This window comes from Symphalangus syndactylus, chromosome 18 (genome assembly GCF_028878055.3).
Source record: "Symphalangus syndactylus isolate Jambi chromosome 18, NHGRI_mSymSyn1-v2.1_pri, whole genome shotgun sequence".
Lineage (NCBI taxonomy): Eukaryota > Metazoa > Chordata > Mammalia > Primates > Hylobatidae > Symphalangus > Symphalangus syndactylus.
In genome coordinates, this window is record NC_072440.2 from 65,341,239 (window position 1) to 65,357,634 (window position 16,396).

The window sequence follows — 16,396 nt, forward strand, 5'->3', positions numbered from 1 at the left end:
ACTTCTAAGGATGGGACAGGCTGGTTACAGTGTCTCATGCCTGTAATCCCAGCACTTTGGGAGGCCTAGGTGAGTGGATCATTTGAGGTCAGGAGTTTGAAACTAGCCTGGCCCATATGATGAAACCCTGCCTCTACTAAAAATACAAAAATTAGCTGGATGTAGTAGCGGGTGCCTGTAGTCCCAGCTACTCGGGAGGCTGCAGCAGGAGAACTGCTTGAACCTGGGAGGCGGAGGTTGCAGTGAGCTGAGATTGCACCACTGCACTCCAGCCTGGGCAACAGAGTGAGACTCTGTCTCAAAAAAAAAAAAGGGATGGGACAAAGTGATCGATAGCTGGGAGTGAAGTTCACTCATTACTTACAGTGGAGGCCAGGAGGCAGTGGCTCTGCAGGTGTGGCTGCTCTGTGCCCACCCCTAGCAATCTGTTCTAGCAAGCCCTCCAGGGGCTTTCCAGGCTAGCATCTGAGAACCACTAGCCTGTAAACAGTTGGAGTAGATTTGGTTTGGAATAGAATTTCTCCAAGTAAAAGTAGAGACATTGGAAAAACAGGGAAAGCGTGCTGCTCATGCCTTCCTGGTGTGATGCTCCAGGTGGGCCCCAGCTGGGCATAGAGTGAGGGAAATGCTTCCTTTCAGGGCGCTGGTTCAGAGGCCTCGTGGGAACCTGTCAGATCACCTCTGACCTGCATGATCAGCACCTCTCCTGCCCGTGGGAACCAGTCACAGCTCCTTGCCTTTCCAAAACCCCAGCCCATTATCCTCACTCACACTTCCCACCAGGACTGTTTTGCCCTCAATCAAAGAAGATGTGAGCATTATTAGCAATGCACTGTCCCCTGCCTGTACAGTTAACTCTGTCCTAGCTGGTCATTTAGAGAGACTTGCTAAGAATAGGAGGTGGCAGAAGATCCTTTTGCATAAAGATGTATTATTTTACAAAGGCCCTTAAACTCTAATTTTGACCATGGAGTAGTGTTGGATATCTTAGTATATGTGCTGCCGAAGCAAGCACTAGTGTTGGATATCTTACGGTAAATAAAGGGCATCTTGGGAACACTGCAGTCGGCGTAGGCTGGGGGGTGGCGTCGTTCCTATGAGTGTTGTGGAAACCACCTCAGAACTGTCTGAGAGGAGGTGTCTATGGAGTGAGGGCTGACCCTGGCCCCTTCAGAACTGCCATGTGTTATCCTTGCCCAAGTGTGTCCAAAGAAATGGCCATTTTGCAGGAGTCTTTTTTCCCTTTTCTATTTTCATAATGCTACTGCTGCTGCTGCTGTTTTAATGTGGTTCATTCTTGTCACTTTTGTGTTTTGTGATGCTGATGACGATGCTGTTTTTACATGGCTCACTCTTAACTCAGTGGTCTGTTTGTGTTTCTATAGGACAAGGGCTCAGAGGACTGGACGTGCTCAGACATCGGTATTCTTCTTCCCAGTTCTTGACCCCTGGTCCTGTCTCCAGCCCGTCTTGGCTTATCCACTTTGACTCCTTTGAGCCGTTTGGAGGGGCGGTTTCTGGTAGTTGTGGCTTTTATGCTTTCAAAGAATTTCTTCAGTCCAGAGAATTCCTCCTGGCAGCCCTGTGTGTGTCACCCATTGGTGACCTGCGGCAGTATGTACTTCAGTGCACCTACCGCTTACTGTTGCTTTAGTCACTAATCGCTTTCTGGTTTGAAAGATGCAGTGGTTCCTCCCTCTCCTGAATCCTTTTCTACATGATGCCCTGCTGACCATGCAGCCACACCAGAGAGAGATTCTTCCCCAATTGGCTCTAGTCACTGGCATCTCACTTTATGATAGGGAAGGCTACTACCTAGGGCACTTTAAGTCAGTGACAGCCCCTTATTTGCACTTCACCTTTTGACCATAACTGTTTCCCCAGAGCAGGAGCTTGTGGAAATACCTTGGCTGATGTCGCAGCTTTCAGCAGGTGCTCCCATCTCGGGAATCCTTGGGGAGCACTTGTTCATGTCTTTTCTCATATCATGGTAGTCACTAACATATATAAGGTATGTGCTGTTGGCCCAGCTTTTAGAAAATGCAGTCATTTTTCTAAATAAAAAGGAAGTACTGCACCCAGCAGTGTCACTGTGTAGACTTACTGTGGTCACTTGTACCATATAGAGGTGTAACACTTGCCAAGAAGCGTTATGTGCAGTACTTAATGTTTGTAAGACTTACAAAAAAAGATTTAAAGTGGCAGCTTCACTCGACATTTGGTGAGAGAAGTCCAAAGGTTGCAGTGCTGAGCTGTGGGCGATTTCTGGGGATGTCCCAGGGTGGAACTCCACATGCTGGTGCACATACTCCCTTGAGCTACTTCAAATGTGCGTGTTTCAGTAACCATGTTCCATGCCTGAGGATTTAGCAGAGAGGAACACTGCGTCTTTAAATGAGAAAGTATACAATTCTTTTTCCTTCTATAGCATGTCAGCATCTCAAGTTCATTTTTCAACCTACAATATAACAATTTGTAATAAAGCCTCCACGAGCTCATGACATGAAGCACTGTTCTGTCCTCAAGTACTCAAATATTTCTGATACTGCTGAGTCAGACCATCAGAAAAAGCTAGCACTAACTCGTGTTTGGAGCTCTGTCCATATTTTACTGATCTCTTTAAGTATTTGTTCCTGCCACTGTGTACTGTAGAGTTGACTCGGTGTTCTGTCCCAGTGCGGTGCCTCCTCTTGACTTCCCCACTGCTCTCTGTGGTGAGAAATTTGCCTTGTTCAATAATTACTGTACCCTCGCATGACTGTTACAGCTTTCTGTGCAGAGATGACTGTCCAAGTGCCACATGCCTACGATTGAAATGAAAACTCTGTTGTTACCTCTGAGTTGTGTTCCATGGAAAATGCTATCCAGCAGATCATTTAGGAAAAATAATTCTTAATTCTATTTTTAGCTTTTCATTTCTCAGCTGTCCTTTTTTCTTGTTTGATTTTTGACAGCAATGGAGAATGGGTTATATAAAGACTGCCTGCTAATATGAACAGAAATGCATTTGTAATTCATGAAAATAAATGTACATCTTCTATCTTCACATTCATGTTAAGATTCAGTGTTGCTTTCCTCTGGATCAGCGTGTCTGAATGGACAGTCAGGTTCAGGTTGTGCTGAACACAGAAATGCTCACAGGCCTCACTCTGCCACCCAGGCACTGGCCCAGCACTTGGATTTACATACGATGAGTTAGAAAGGTACTTCTGTAGGGTCCTTTTTACCTCTGCTCGGCAGAGAATCGATTCTGTCATGTTCCTTTATTCACAATCTTAGGTCTTAAATATTCTGTCAAACCCTAACAAAGAAGCCCCAACATCTCAGGTTGGATTCCCTGGTTCTCTCTAAAGAGGGCCTGCCCGTGTGCCCCAGAGCTGCTGCTGCTGGGCACAGCCAAGAGTTGGGAAGGGCTGCCCCGCAGTACGTAGTCCTCACCACCCAGCCCAGGGTGCTCACGCACACCAGTCCTGTGGCTGAGGAAGGATAGCTGGCTCATCCTCGGAAAACAGAACCACATCTCTATTCTTGCCCTGAAATACGCACTTTTCACTTGCGTGCTCAGAGCTGCCATCGGAAGGTCCACACAGCATTGACAGGACACAGAAATTTGACTGTTACCTGATAACACTGATAAGTCAGTTTTCATTTTTAAAAAAACATTGACAGTTTTATTACTCTTGTTTCTTTTTAAGTGGAAAGTTACTATTATGAGGTTAATTTGCAATCGTCTTCTAAATAGAAAACCATAGCCTTGGCTACTAACATCTGGAGACTGTGAGCTCCTTCCCATTCCCCTTCCTGGTACTGTGGAATCAGATTGGCATGAAACCACTAACTTCATTCTAGAATCATTGTAGCCGTAAGTTGTGTGCTTCTTATTAATCATGCCAAACATAATGTAACGGCAGAGAATGGTCCTAACCAAGGTACCTATGAAAAGTGCTAGCTATCATGTGTAGTAGATGCATCATTTTGGCTCTTCTTACATTTGTAAAAATGTACAGATTAGGTCATCTTAATTCATATTAGTGACACTGAACAGCACCTTCACTATGAGTATGTTCAAATAAGCTTTCAGACTAATAGCTTTTTTGGTGTCTAAAATGTAAGCAAAAAATTCCGGTTGAAACATTCCAGTCCTTTCATTTAGTATAAAAGAAATACTGAACAAGCCAGTGGGATGGATTTAAAAGAACTAATCCTGAGGACTCTGTCCTGACACAGGTCCTCGAAGCTAGCAGAGATAGGCAGACGTTGTGGCATCTGGGTAGAAGAATACTGTATTCTGTGTGCAGTGCACAGTGCCTGGTGTGTGCACACTCATTCCTTCTGCTCTTGGGCACAGGCAGTGGGTGTAGAGGTAACCGGTAGCTTTGAGAGGCTACATGTGGCTCACCAGTGGTTTTCTCTAAGGAATCACAAAGGTAAACTACCCACACCGCATGCCACGTAATATTTCAGCCATTCAGAGGAGACTGTTTTCTCTTTATTTGCTTATATGTTAATATGGTTTTTAAATTGGTAACTTTTATATAGTATGGTAACAGTATGTTAATACACACATACGCACACATGCTTTGGGTCTTTCCATAATACTTTTATATTTGTAAATCAATGTTTTGGAGCAATCCCAAGTTTAAGGGAAATATTTTTGTAAATGTAATGGTTTTGAAAATCTGAGCAATCCTTTTGCTTATACATTTTTAAAGCATTTGTGCTTTAAAATTGTTATGCTGGTGTTTGAAACATGATACTCCTGTAGTGCAGATGAGAAGCTATAACAGTGAATATGTGGTTTCTCTTACGTCATCCACCTTGACATGATGGGTCAGAAACAAATGGAAATCCAGAGCAAGTCCTCCAGGGTTGCACCAGGTTTACCTAAAGCTTGTTGCCTTTTTTTGTGCTGTTTATCCGTGTAGAGCACTCAAGAAAGTTCTGAAACTGCTTTGTATCTGCTTTGTACTGTTGGTGCCTTCTTGGTATTGTACCCCAAAATTCTGCATAGATTATTTAGTATAATGGTAAGTTAAAAAATGTTAAAGGAAGATTTTATTAAGAATCTGAATGTTTATTCATTATATTGTTACAATTTAACATTAACATTTATTTGTGGTATTTGTGATTTGGTTAATCTGTATAAAAATTGTAAGTAGAAAGGTTTATATTTCATCTTAATTCTTTTGATGTTGTAAACGTACTTTTTAAAAGATGGATTATTTGAATGTTTATGGCACCTGACTTGTAAAAAAAAAAAAACTACAAAAAAATCCTTAGAATCATTAAATTGTGTCCCTGTATTACCAAAATAACACAGCACCGTGCATGTATAGTTTAATTGCAGTTTCATCTGTGAAAGCGTGAAATTGTCTAGTCCTTCATTATGTTCCCCAGATGTCTTCCAGATTTCTCTGCATGTGGTAACTTGTGTTAGGGCTGTGAGCTGTTCCTCGAGTTGAATGGGGATGTCAGTGCTCCTAGGGTTCTCCAGGTGGTTCTTCAGACCTTCACCTATGGGGGGAGATAGGCGGTGCCCACGCCCATCTCCTCATCCTCCTGAACTTCTGCAACCCCACTGCTGGGCAGACATCCTGGGTAACCCCTTTTTTCAGAGCAAGAAGTCATAAAGATAGGGGTTCTTGGACATTTGGTTCTTATCAATATTGGGCATTATGCAATGACTTATTTACAAAACAAAGATACTGGAAAATGTTTTGGATGTGGTGTTGTGGAAAGAGCACAGGCCTTGGACCCATCCAGCTGGGTTCAGAACTACCCCCTGCTTACAACTGCAGCTGGCTGTGTTGTCATTCTACGTCTCTGCTTTCTCCCTCTGCTTCAGACTGTCAGCTGTAAAGTGGAAGCAATATTACTTGCCTTGTGTATGGTAAAGATTATAAAAATACATTTCAACTGTTTAGCGTAGTACTTCAAAGCAAGTACTCAGTAAATAGCAAGTCTTTTTAAATGCTGCTTTATTTCATTAAATTTTGTTGTAAGGTATCACTAAAATGCTTGCAAACAGATGTAACTGCTAATCTGAGAGGAAACCCTCTTACTAATCAGAGAAGAAACCCTCCTGTCAGAAACCTTCAGGGAAATGAGCTGATCGCACCTAAACTGGGAGTTTGCAATGGGGTATTTGAAGCACTGTGGGAGTATTCCACTGGCCTTCTCCCTGAGAGACTTAACAGTCTTCCCTGTTGTCCAGATTCTGTAGAAGGCAATCAGAATAATCATCTTCCTTGTTCAGCAGAGGAGCCTGGTCCCATTTTCACCACTTTGTGATGGGCTTCTCTCAGCGGTAGCTCAGCAGTTCCAGATGGCAGTTCGGACCAGCATCTAGGCTGGCCAGTTCGCTGTATTTACTTAGAACCAACATGTTCAGAGCTGGCCTGGACCATCTGAGGGGAACAGGAAACACCCCTAGGCTGTGGAAGCAAGTGCAAACCCCCACCCAGGGCCCTGAAGCCAAGGGGGCAGGGTTTGGGAGTGGCCAAAGAGGAGCAGTGCAGGGATGGATTTTCCTAGGGACAGGCTTAGCACCCCTGACTCTAGGAAGAAGGAGCAGTGAGGCGGAGAAACAGTGGAGGGGATGGTGGCACTGGGCCCCATGGGGCCGAGATGGACACAGGGCTCGTTCTCGAGTCTGGTGCCAAGGACAGCTGAAGATGACATCATTTTCAGGTGGAGAGGAGAGAATGGAGGGAGGTCATGCCCTGTGATGTGTCTTTTGCAGGTGAAGGTGGGAGACAAGGTCTCTTGCTGACGATGAGGCAGAGCCACCGTGAAAGTTGTAATAGGAGGACTGCCCACCGCTGGAAGGGCCTGCAGTGATGCTAGGACACCCTCTGCCTGCATGTCATGTTAGCTGGGCTGAGCAAAGTAGAAGACCAAGGGGAAGAGATGCAGTGGGGAGACCATGTGGGATGCAACCACAGGGCCGGTGGAGGGGCTGTGGCATGCAGGCAGAGACTGCGTGGCTGAGCATGTGGTGTGGGCAGTGGTCCTAGACCCTGCCATGTCCGGGCAATGATACAGAGCGCCTCAGCATCGCCAGTCTAGACTGTGTCTATGGAGAGCAGAAAGTTGTCTAGGGCTGCCTAGGGAACTGTGAGACCAGCTGTATCACCCTCACGATGGTGACATTACGGTGGTGGCAGGAGCAAGGAGGGAGGGAAGAAGGACCCCATCCAGCTTTAGTCACAAAATACCCAATGGAAGATGCCAGTGCCAATCCTGTGGGTTTCCTTGGGACTTCACACTGGCTTTCTTATCTGCTCCAGATCCATTCAGTAGTCACTGAGTTCCTGCCAAGTACTTTGTAGCGCCAGAGGCCAGGAGTGGGGTCTGCAGCAGGACAGTCCCCATTTTCAGGAAATGCCTGGAGCTGCCCGTCTGCGAGAGAAAGGAAAACACCTTTCAGCCGTACGCAGGCCAAGAAGACCAATGTCCAGTAGCTTTGTGATGTTTTTTTTAATATTTTTATTTGTTTTTGAGACGGAGTCTTGCTCTGTCGCTCAGGCTGGAGTGCAGTGGTGTGATCTCCACTCACGGCAACCTCCGCCTCCTGGGCTCAAGCAGTTCTCCTGCCTCAGCCTCCCGAGTAGCTGGGATTACAGGCATGCACCACCACACCCAGCTAATTTTTGTATTTTTAGTAGAGACGGTTTCACCATGTCGGCCAGGCTGGTCTCAAACTCCTGACCTCAGATGATTCAGCCTCCCAAAGTGCTGGGATTACAGGTGTGAGCCACCCCACCCGGCCTGTGATATTTCAGTGGGGTTCCACAAATGTGTGTGTGTGTAAAAGCTGATGGTTACAGCAAGAATGTGAACAGTAGCAGTTTTCCATTTGAAAGCAAGTTTTGTCTTTATCTGGGTATCAGAAGGACCCTCTGGGCCATTGTCGCTCCCTGTACTCAGAGCCACCCTAGTACTATGGGCACACACAGAAAACAGCAGCCTGTCTACTTTCAAAGGAAAGGCATCTTTAATCACCAATGCCTGGAAAAATTATTTTGTTTCCTTCTTCCTTCCATCTTGTTTCCTAACTACTTCTTACCAAAGTTTAGAGTCTGAGTTTTTCGTATAATAATGTCCCACATCCACACATCGGGCCTACACATGCTCTCCCTTGAATCGACTGGAAACATGACACTGGTTCCATGCTCTGGAACTGTCACCTGTGATGTGCTGGGCTGTGTCCCAAGCACAGGAATCCCAGCAGTTTCAGCTCGATGCAGAACCACCATGCTCCAGACACAGGCTTGGGAAAGACATGTCAAAATTAAAATACTAGGTAAGAGAAGCACCTGATTAGGTAGAAGTTGGAGAGGAATCCTTGAATTTTGTGGCCAGAAGGAGCCACTGCCCCTTTTGTTTAGTAAGACCAGACAGTAACAGAAGCCAGTTGTCAGCTATGAAAGTGGTGGGTGAAGCAGGAGAGGCTTCTCTATGGTGGGACCCTGGACAAGGGAAGCCGAATGTGTGAAGAAGGGGTGCGGGGGTGTGCGGTGCCCTAGGACACTAGGATAAAGCTTTCAAACCTGGAACAAGGCACTGGAGGAAGATCTGCTGCCAGTCAGCAGTGCGGGCCCTCGAGTTAGCAGTCCGTGCGCAGAGGGGCCAGTTCTGAGATCTGTTTGGAGAGTTAGGCAGTGACCCAGTGGCCATGCCATCATTCCTTCAGCCTGCCTCCTCTTTAATCCCAGAGAGTGCTCTTCATACTTCCTTTAAAATACTAAATTGTTCCCATTCCATGGGGGGAGCTGGCTAGGCTTTACAGGCTAGGAAATGTAGGTTTTCTGAGATGGAACCAACTACACGAGGAGGAAGGCACTAAGACTACAGGATGAGACCCATGGCAGGGCTGAGCATTTGGAAGCCAACCCTGGTTGCTTTTCAAGAACTGCTTTGTGGCTGGGTGCAGTGGTTCACACCTGTAATTGCAGCACTTTGGGAGGCTGAGGCAGGTGGATTGCTTGAACCCAGGAGTTCGAGACCAGCCTGGGCAACATATGGGACCCCCCCGGCTCTGCAAAAAAAATTAAAAATTAGCCAGGCATGGTGTCATGAGCCTGTGGTCTCAACTACTCAGGAGGCTGAGGCTGGAGGATCGCTTAAACCTGGGAGGTCAAGGCTCCAGTGAACCATGATTGTGCCACTGCACTGCAGCCTGGGCGACAATTTGTTTTCTAAATTGCTTTTGAAAGTCTACTGCATTACACATTCCAAAAAGCAGTGGTTTTCAAATACTTTTATCACTGGTATCCTTTTATGAAATGAAATCAGTAGAACTTTCCCTGCTCTGAATAAGCAAGGGTGGGAACCTGTTTACCTCCCACAGATAGCATAATGTGCCTGCCATAGAGGAGCCAAAAAAAGGTGATGGGAACTGAGAGAGGAGAGCAAATGTCACAAAAGACTGAGCAATTGAGAAAACAGAACAAGACCACAGATGACTTAACGCCTCCCCAATGGACCAAGAAAGGACAGAGCTGGCAGCATGGGCATCACCGTCAGGTCAGCAGCAGGAAGGCCTCACTAGGGAATTGAGTACAGTCATCTAACTAGTTTAAAAGTATAGGAAGGATGATTAAGGCTACTGGAGAGGTCATACAAATGGGGGAGGGGCAGGCAATGGCTGATAAGACATGAATTTGTAAGGCGATGAGTATTGCAGTCAGCAAAACAAACGAGACTGCCCTCCCAACACTGATAACTCAGCAGGGAGGCCAGGCATTAGTTTAACCATTTAATATAAAGTTAAAATTACAAATGCTCTAAGTGCCTAAAGGAGAATAAGTGCAGGAATGAGAGCAGCACAGACTCCCACAGTTTTAGAAAAAGCACTGTCACTGCTAGATTGGAAACAAAAATCCATAAATTTGGCCGGGCGTGGTGGCGGACGCCTGTAGTCCCAGCTACTTGGAGACTGAGGCGTGAGAATCGCTTGAACCCGGGAGGCGGAGGTTGCAGTGAGCCGAGATGGCGCCACTGCACTCCAGCCTGGGCGTCAGAGTGAGAACTCTGTCTCAAAAAAAATAAATAAATAAAATTTAAAAATTCCATAAATCTGCAATGTCTCAAGAAAGAAAGGCTGGGCCAATGCAGATTTCAAACGGGAGAAAGTCATACTGTCAGTGAAGGCTGCCTGTGGCCGGAAGGCGCCAGGGGATTAGCACCCTGGACTCAGTGTTGCTGGGAAACGGGGCCCCAAGGCTGGGAGCACAGTGTTTAAAGGGCATCTACCAAAGAAGGGAGCACAGGGCAAGGAGGAGCTGCAGGGGGGCTTGGCTGCCAAAGTGAATTCTGAGGAGAGAGCTATTGCTGCCTGCGATATGCAGGCTGCACAGAACACAAATGGAATCAGCAGGCAGGAGAGGCAGCTAACGACGCAGCCCCTTTCTTATTTCTGTTTTCTCACAAGCGATGAAAGCGGAAAAGAGGGTGAGCAGGTGGCCCGCACATGTGCCTCCGGTGCTGTGGCCCCTCCGGGGACCATCAGCCAGGCCCCGGGGAGGGAGCCAGCCACAGTGTGACCGGCTCTTCTCTGAAGGGAAGAGAGCCTTGGATAGACTGAAGCGAAGACGGTTCTACAAGGACAAGGCAGACCCAAGGCATTGGTTTTTTTTCAGATAAGGAGAATTAGACCCCCAAATAGACAACAGAGTCACTGGTTGGTTGGTGGGTGATAGTGGGGTCACAGTGGCTGCCTGTTCCTCCCCCAGGGTGAGCGTGACTATGCTAACCTGGGTGGGACAGCATGCACACCCCTCTGGCAGCCCTTTGTTGCTCACTGATGACGAGTTTGGATGATCCCGCCAAAAAGCTTGCTGAGATGTAGTCCCCAGTGTTGGAGGTGGGGCCTGGTGGGAGGTGCTACCCTTGTGAGATGTGGTTGTGTAAAAGCCTGTGGCACCTCCCCACACTGACGCTCTCACCCCTGCTCTGGCCATGTGCTGTGCCTGCTCCCACTTCCCCTTCTGCCAGAAGTAAAAGCCCCCTGAGGCCTCCCAGAAGCCAAGCAGATGCTAGTGCCATGTTTCCTGTGCAGCCTGCAGAACTGTGAGCCAATTAAACCTCTTTTCTCTATAAATTACCCAGTCTCAGGTATTCTTTTATACCAACAAAAGATCAGCCTAACACACATGTCCGACATTGACACAAAACCGACTCAGGGTTAAGTGTATACACAAGGTCCCCTGTTTTAAGAACGTGCTATCATTGGCAGGGCGCCGTGGCTCACACCTGTAATCCCATCACTTTGGGAGGCCGAGGCAGGCGGATCACAAGGTCAGGAGTTTGAGACCAGCCTGGTCAATATGGTGAAACCCCACTTCTACTAAAAATACAAAAATTAGCCGGGCATGGTGGCTTGTGCCTGTGGTCCCAGCTGCTTGGGAGGCTGAGGCAGGAGAATTGCTTGAACCCAGGAGGTGGAGGTTGCGGTGAGCCAAGATTGCACCACTGCACTCCAGCCTGGGTGACAGAGCGAGACTCCGTCTCAAAACAAACAAACAAACAAAAAAAAACGTGCTGTCATCAAAATAGGCACCACCTGAGATCAGAGAACACAGAGTTGCCCCTGGCAAAAGGAGCTCCAAAGGCAAGACAGACACGCGCAGCCACCCAGGCTGGCCACATCTGGGCACTGGAGGAAGTGTCCCGGCAACAAGGGCTCTGGTGACTGCTCCGTGAGGATTCCTTGTGGCTGAGACGTTGGCCCAGCCTCGCCTTGGCACAATCTAGTGGGAGCATCCACTAGATGCTCCCGTGAGCTGCACAGCCCAAGGTTTAGATCAGAGATAGCAAGGCCACCTGGGTGACAGCGTGGTCTGCTGCATACCACACCCCTCCCCTCTTTGTCTTTGCTTTGTGCTTTCTTTTCCTTGGAGGTGGCAGGTGTACATTTCTGGCACTGAGCCCATGTTGGACCCTCGAAGGAGCCCCCACTGTCCTGATCCCCTGCACGGCACCCCACCACAAGCAGCAGGCACACGCGGTGGGAATCAGGTAATGCAGTTCCCCCGGGAAGCCCCTTCCATGGAAGACCACTCTCTGCTGCGGCTGCAGCCTGCTGGCCCTGTGCCCTTTCAGGATCAGCCCTTTGACCCCAGCCTAGGGCCCTGGCCCGGCCTCCACTGCCAGCCCCAAGGCTTAATGCACAGCATGTGCCTGCCAGATCTGACTCCAGAGGATGGAGGAGAGGCCCAAGACCACACAGCCCTGGGCCACAGCAGAGAGCAGCACACTACTGGTGTGCAGGAGAATTTCTAAGGTGCAGCACCCTCTTGACAAGTACACCAGGAGGTTTGATACTTTGTATTACCTTGGTAACCAGAGAAGAAGAATCGTTAAAACTCGAAAATAGTGCTGTGTGCTGTGCAGTGGCTCACACCTGTAATCCCTGTGCTTTGACAGGCCGAGGTAAGAGGATCTCTTGAAAGTAGGTGTTCAAAGCCAGCCTGGACAACACAGGTTGTATTTACCTCTACAAAAAATAATTTTAAAAAAATTAGCCAGGCATAGTGGTGCATGCCTGTGGTCCCAGCTACTGGAGAGGCTGAGGCAAGAGGATCACTTGAACCCAGTAGTTCAAGGCTGCAGTGAGCTATGATCGCACCACTGCACTCCTCCTGGGCAACAGAGCAAGACCCACCCTCTTTAAAAGAAAAAATGCCATGTCAGCCAGCAGTGGGGAGGCTACATGCAGGTGCCGAGAACTCCAGGACGTTTCTGTCCACAGAAATCTTTCATTTTACCTCCTGCCATTGATGCTTTCATCTGTTCACTCTGCACAAGAAGTAGACCTTGCACTGCATTTACAAATGTTTGGCTCTCCAGGACTCTAATGTTAAATCTTGAAGGTCGTAATTAACATTCCATTTTCAAGATCGTCTCAGATCACTGGAAGCCCATGTCTCTCCTTGGCCATGGTTATCAAATTCCTCTTAGACAAGTCCTGACCCCTGTGAGGCCCCCGAAGCCTCTCTCTTCAGCAAACCTGGTCATTCCTCCCCTCTTGCTCATCTCTCTATTTTTAAAGTAGATTTTACTCTTTTAGTACCGCTTTTTACAGAGTAATTAAGCAGATAGTACATGGAGTCCCACACACCCACCCCTGCACCGTCAGCACACCTATCCCCCGCCAACCCTTGACAACCACGGGGCTTTTTACTGTTGCTGTGGTTTTGCCTTTCCAAAATGTCACGTAGTTAGAACAGAATGTATCATTTTCAGACATCTTTCAGCCATACGCAGTCAGTATTCCTCCATGTCTGTTTGTGGCTACATAGCTCATTTCTTCTTATCACTGAATAATATTCCATTGTATGGATATACCACTGATTGTGTCTCCATTCGGCTATCAAAGAACATCTCACTTGCTTCCAAGTTTTGGCAATTATAGATAAAGCTGCTGTAAACATCCATGTGCAGGTTTTTGTGTGGACTTAAGTTTTCAATTATTCGACATGACTCTACCAGGCCCAGGTGTTTTAAAGAAGAAATGTCAGCCGGGCGCGGGGGCTCACGTCTGTAATCCCAGCACTTTGGGAGGCCCAGGGGCGTGGATCACAAGGTCAGGAGTTCGAGATCAGCCTGGCCAAGATGGTGAAACCCTGTCTCTACTAAAAATACAAAAATTAGCCAGGCGTGGTGGCGGGTGCCTGTCATCCCAGCTACTCAGGAGGCCGAGTAGAATCACTTGAACCCAGGAGGCAGAGGTTGCAGTGAACTGAGATGGCACCGCTGCACTCCAGCCTGGGTGACAGAGTGAGACTCCGTCTCAAAAAAAAAAAAAAAAAATCAATTCTCTACAATCTCTTCCAGAAAATAGAAACAGAGGAATCATTCATAACTCATTCTATGATTGCCAGCATTACCTTAATCTCAAAACCAGATAAAGATGTTATATAGGCTGGGTGCAGTGACTCACACCTGTAATCCTAGCACTTTGGGAGGCTGGGGCAGGTGGATCACTTGAGGTCAGGAGTTCAAGACCAGCTTAGCCAACATGGTGAAACCCCGTTTCTACTAAAAAGTACCAAAAAATTAGCTGGGCATGGTGGCACGTGCCTGTAATCCCAGCTAATTGGGAGGCTGAGGCAGGACAATCTCTTGGACCCGGGAGGTGGAGGTTGCAGTGGGCCAAGATCACAACATTGCACTCCAGCCTGGGTGACAGAGTGAGACTCTGTCTCAAAAAATAATAAATAAGGAAAACTATGGAGCAATAACTTTTCATGATCATAGATGCAAAAATGCTCAGTAAAATACGAGCAAATAGAACCCAACAATGTATAAAAAGAAGTATACGTCTTGATCAGGTGGGATTGATTCCTGGTATGCAAATCTGGCTCAACATTCAAAAATCAGGCCAATTTTACAGGCTCACACCTGTAATCCCAGCACGTTAGGGCCGAGGCAGGCGGATCACTTGAGCCCAGGAGTTTAAGACCAGTCTGATCAATGTGGCAAAACCTCATCTCTACAAAAAATATACAAACAGCCGGGCATGGTGGCGAGTGCCTGTGGTCCCAGCTCCTCGGGAGGCTGAGGTGGGAGTAACACCTAGGCCCAGGAAATCAAAGCTGCAGTGAGCGGTGACGGCAAAACTTCACTTCTGCCTGGGAGACAGAGTGAAATCCTGCCTAAAAAAAAAATCAGGGCCGGGCACAGTGGCTCATGCCGGTAATCCCACCACTTTGGGAAGCCGAGGCATGTGGATCACATGAGGTCAGGAGTTCGAGACCAGCTTAGCCAACATGGCAAAACCTCATCTCCACTAAAAATACAAAAACTAGCTGGGCATGGTGGCATGCGCCTGTAATCCCAGCTACTCAGGAGGCTGAGGCAAAAGAATCACTTGAACCCAGGAGGTGGAGGTTGCAGTGAGCCGAGATGGCGCCATTGCACTCCAGTCTGGGCGACAAAGCGAGAGTCTGTCTCAAAAAAAAAACAAAAAAAAAACTGTGATCATCACATCAACAGGCTAAAAAGGAAAAATCACATATGATCAGATAGATTCAGAAAGAAGCCAGCATGGTGGCTTGCAACTGTACTCCCTGCTACTCAGAAGGCTGAGACAGGAGGATCACCTAAGCCCAGGAACTTCAGACCAGACTCAGCAACGAAATCTGACATTCATTCATGGTAAAAACTCCCAGCAAATTAGAATAGAGAAGAGCTTTCTTAGCTTGATAAAGAACATCTACAAAACACCCACAGCTAACATACTTAATGGTGAAAAACAAGAAGTTCACCCTCTACAATTGGGTGTCCCCTCCCACCACTCCGATTATACATAGTATTGAAAAAGAAAAACCACCATCCTAGTATATTGTGTCCAATGAAACTGTTTTTCATAATGGAGATAAAATAGCTGGGCATAGTGGTTCACACCTATAATCCCAGCACTTTGGAAGGCCAAGGCAGGAGGATTTCTTGAGGCCAGCAGTTTGAGGCCAGCCTGGGCAACAAAGTGGGACCCTGCCTCTACTAAAAAAAAAAAGAAAAAGGAAAAAAAAAATCTCAGCTTGGTTCCACAAGCCTGTAGTCCCATCTACTTAGGAGGCTGAGGCAGGAGGATCACTTGAGTCTAGGAGTTCAAGATTGCAGTGAGCTATGATGGCACCACTGTACTCCAGCTTGAGTGACGGAGGAAGAGCCTGTCTCAAAAACAAAACAAGGCTGGGTGCGGTGGCTCACACTTGTAATCCCAGCACTTTGGGAGGCCGAGGCGGATGGATCACCTGAGGTCAGGAGTTCAAGACCATCCTGGCCAACATGGTGAAACCCCGTCTCTACTAAAAATACAAAAATTAGCTGGGTGTGGTGGTGGGCATCTGAAATCCCAGCTTCTTGAGAGGCTGAGGCAGGAGAATCACTAGAACCCAGAGGCGGAGGTTGCAGCACTCTAGCCTGAGAGACAAAGCGAGATTCTGTCTCAGAAACAAAACAAAACAAAATGCAAGGCACAGTGGCTCACTCCTATAATCCCAGCACTTTGGCAGGCCAAGGTGGAAGGATTGCTTGAGTCTAGGAGTTCAAAGTTGCAGTGAGCTAGGATCGTACCACTCCACCCTAAGCCACAGAGCAAGCCCCTGCCTCTAAAATATAAGTACTTTATTAGACAAGGAAAAACAGAGGAAATTTGTTGCCAGTAGCACTGCTTTATAAGAAATGTTAAAATCAGATCTTCACCAGCCTGGGCAACATTGTGAAACCCCATCTCTACAAAAAATACAAAAATTGCCTGGGCATGGTGGCTCACACCTGTAGTCCTAGCTACTTTGGGGGCTGAGGCGGGAGGATCACTTGAGCCCTGGAGGTTGTAGTGAGCCGTGTTTGCACCACTGCACTCCAGCCTGGGTAATAGAGTGAGGCC

At 47.4% G+C, this 16,396-nt stretch overlaps 1 protein-coding gene across 3 annotated transcripts in view; it reads left to right on the forward strand.

Annotated features, from left to right (window-relative positions):
* The window catches only part of MAPK1 (mitogen-activated protein kinase 1), a 169,979-nt gene that overhangs the window by 115,019 nt on the left and 38,564 nt on the right, over window positions 1-16,396 (forward strand). Inside the window, exon 8 of one of the 3 annotated variants that reach the window (XM_063623608.1) lies at window positions 1,386-5,315. The exons of 1 other annotated variant lie outside the window; for it this stretch is intronic. In XM_063623608.1, the coding sequence (XP_063479678.1) occupies window positions 1,386-1,445 (60 nt within the window). In that variant the 3' untranslated portion in view covers window positions 1,446-5,315. Of the gene's footprint in view, window positions 1-639; window positions 5,316-16,396 lie in introns of those variants that run through there. One more of the 3 variants, XM_055252347.2, reaches the window with a different exon arrangement.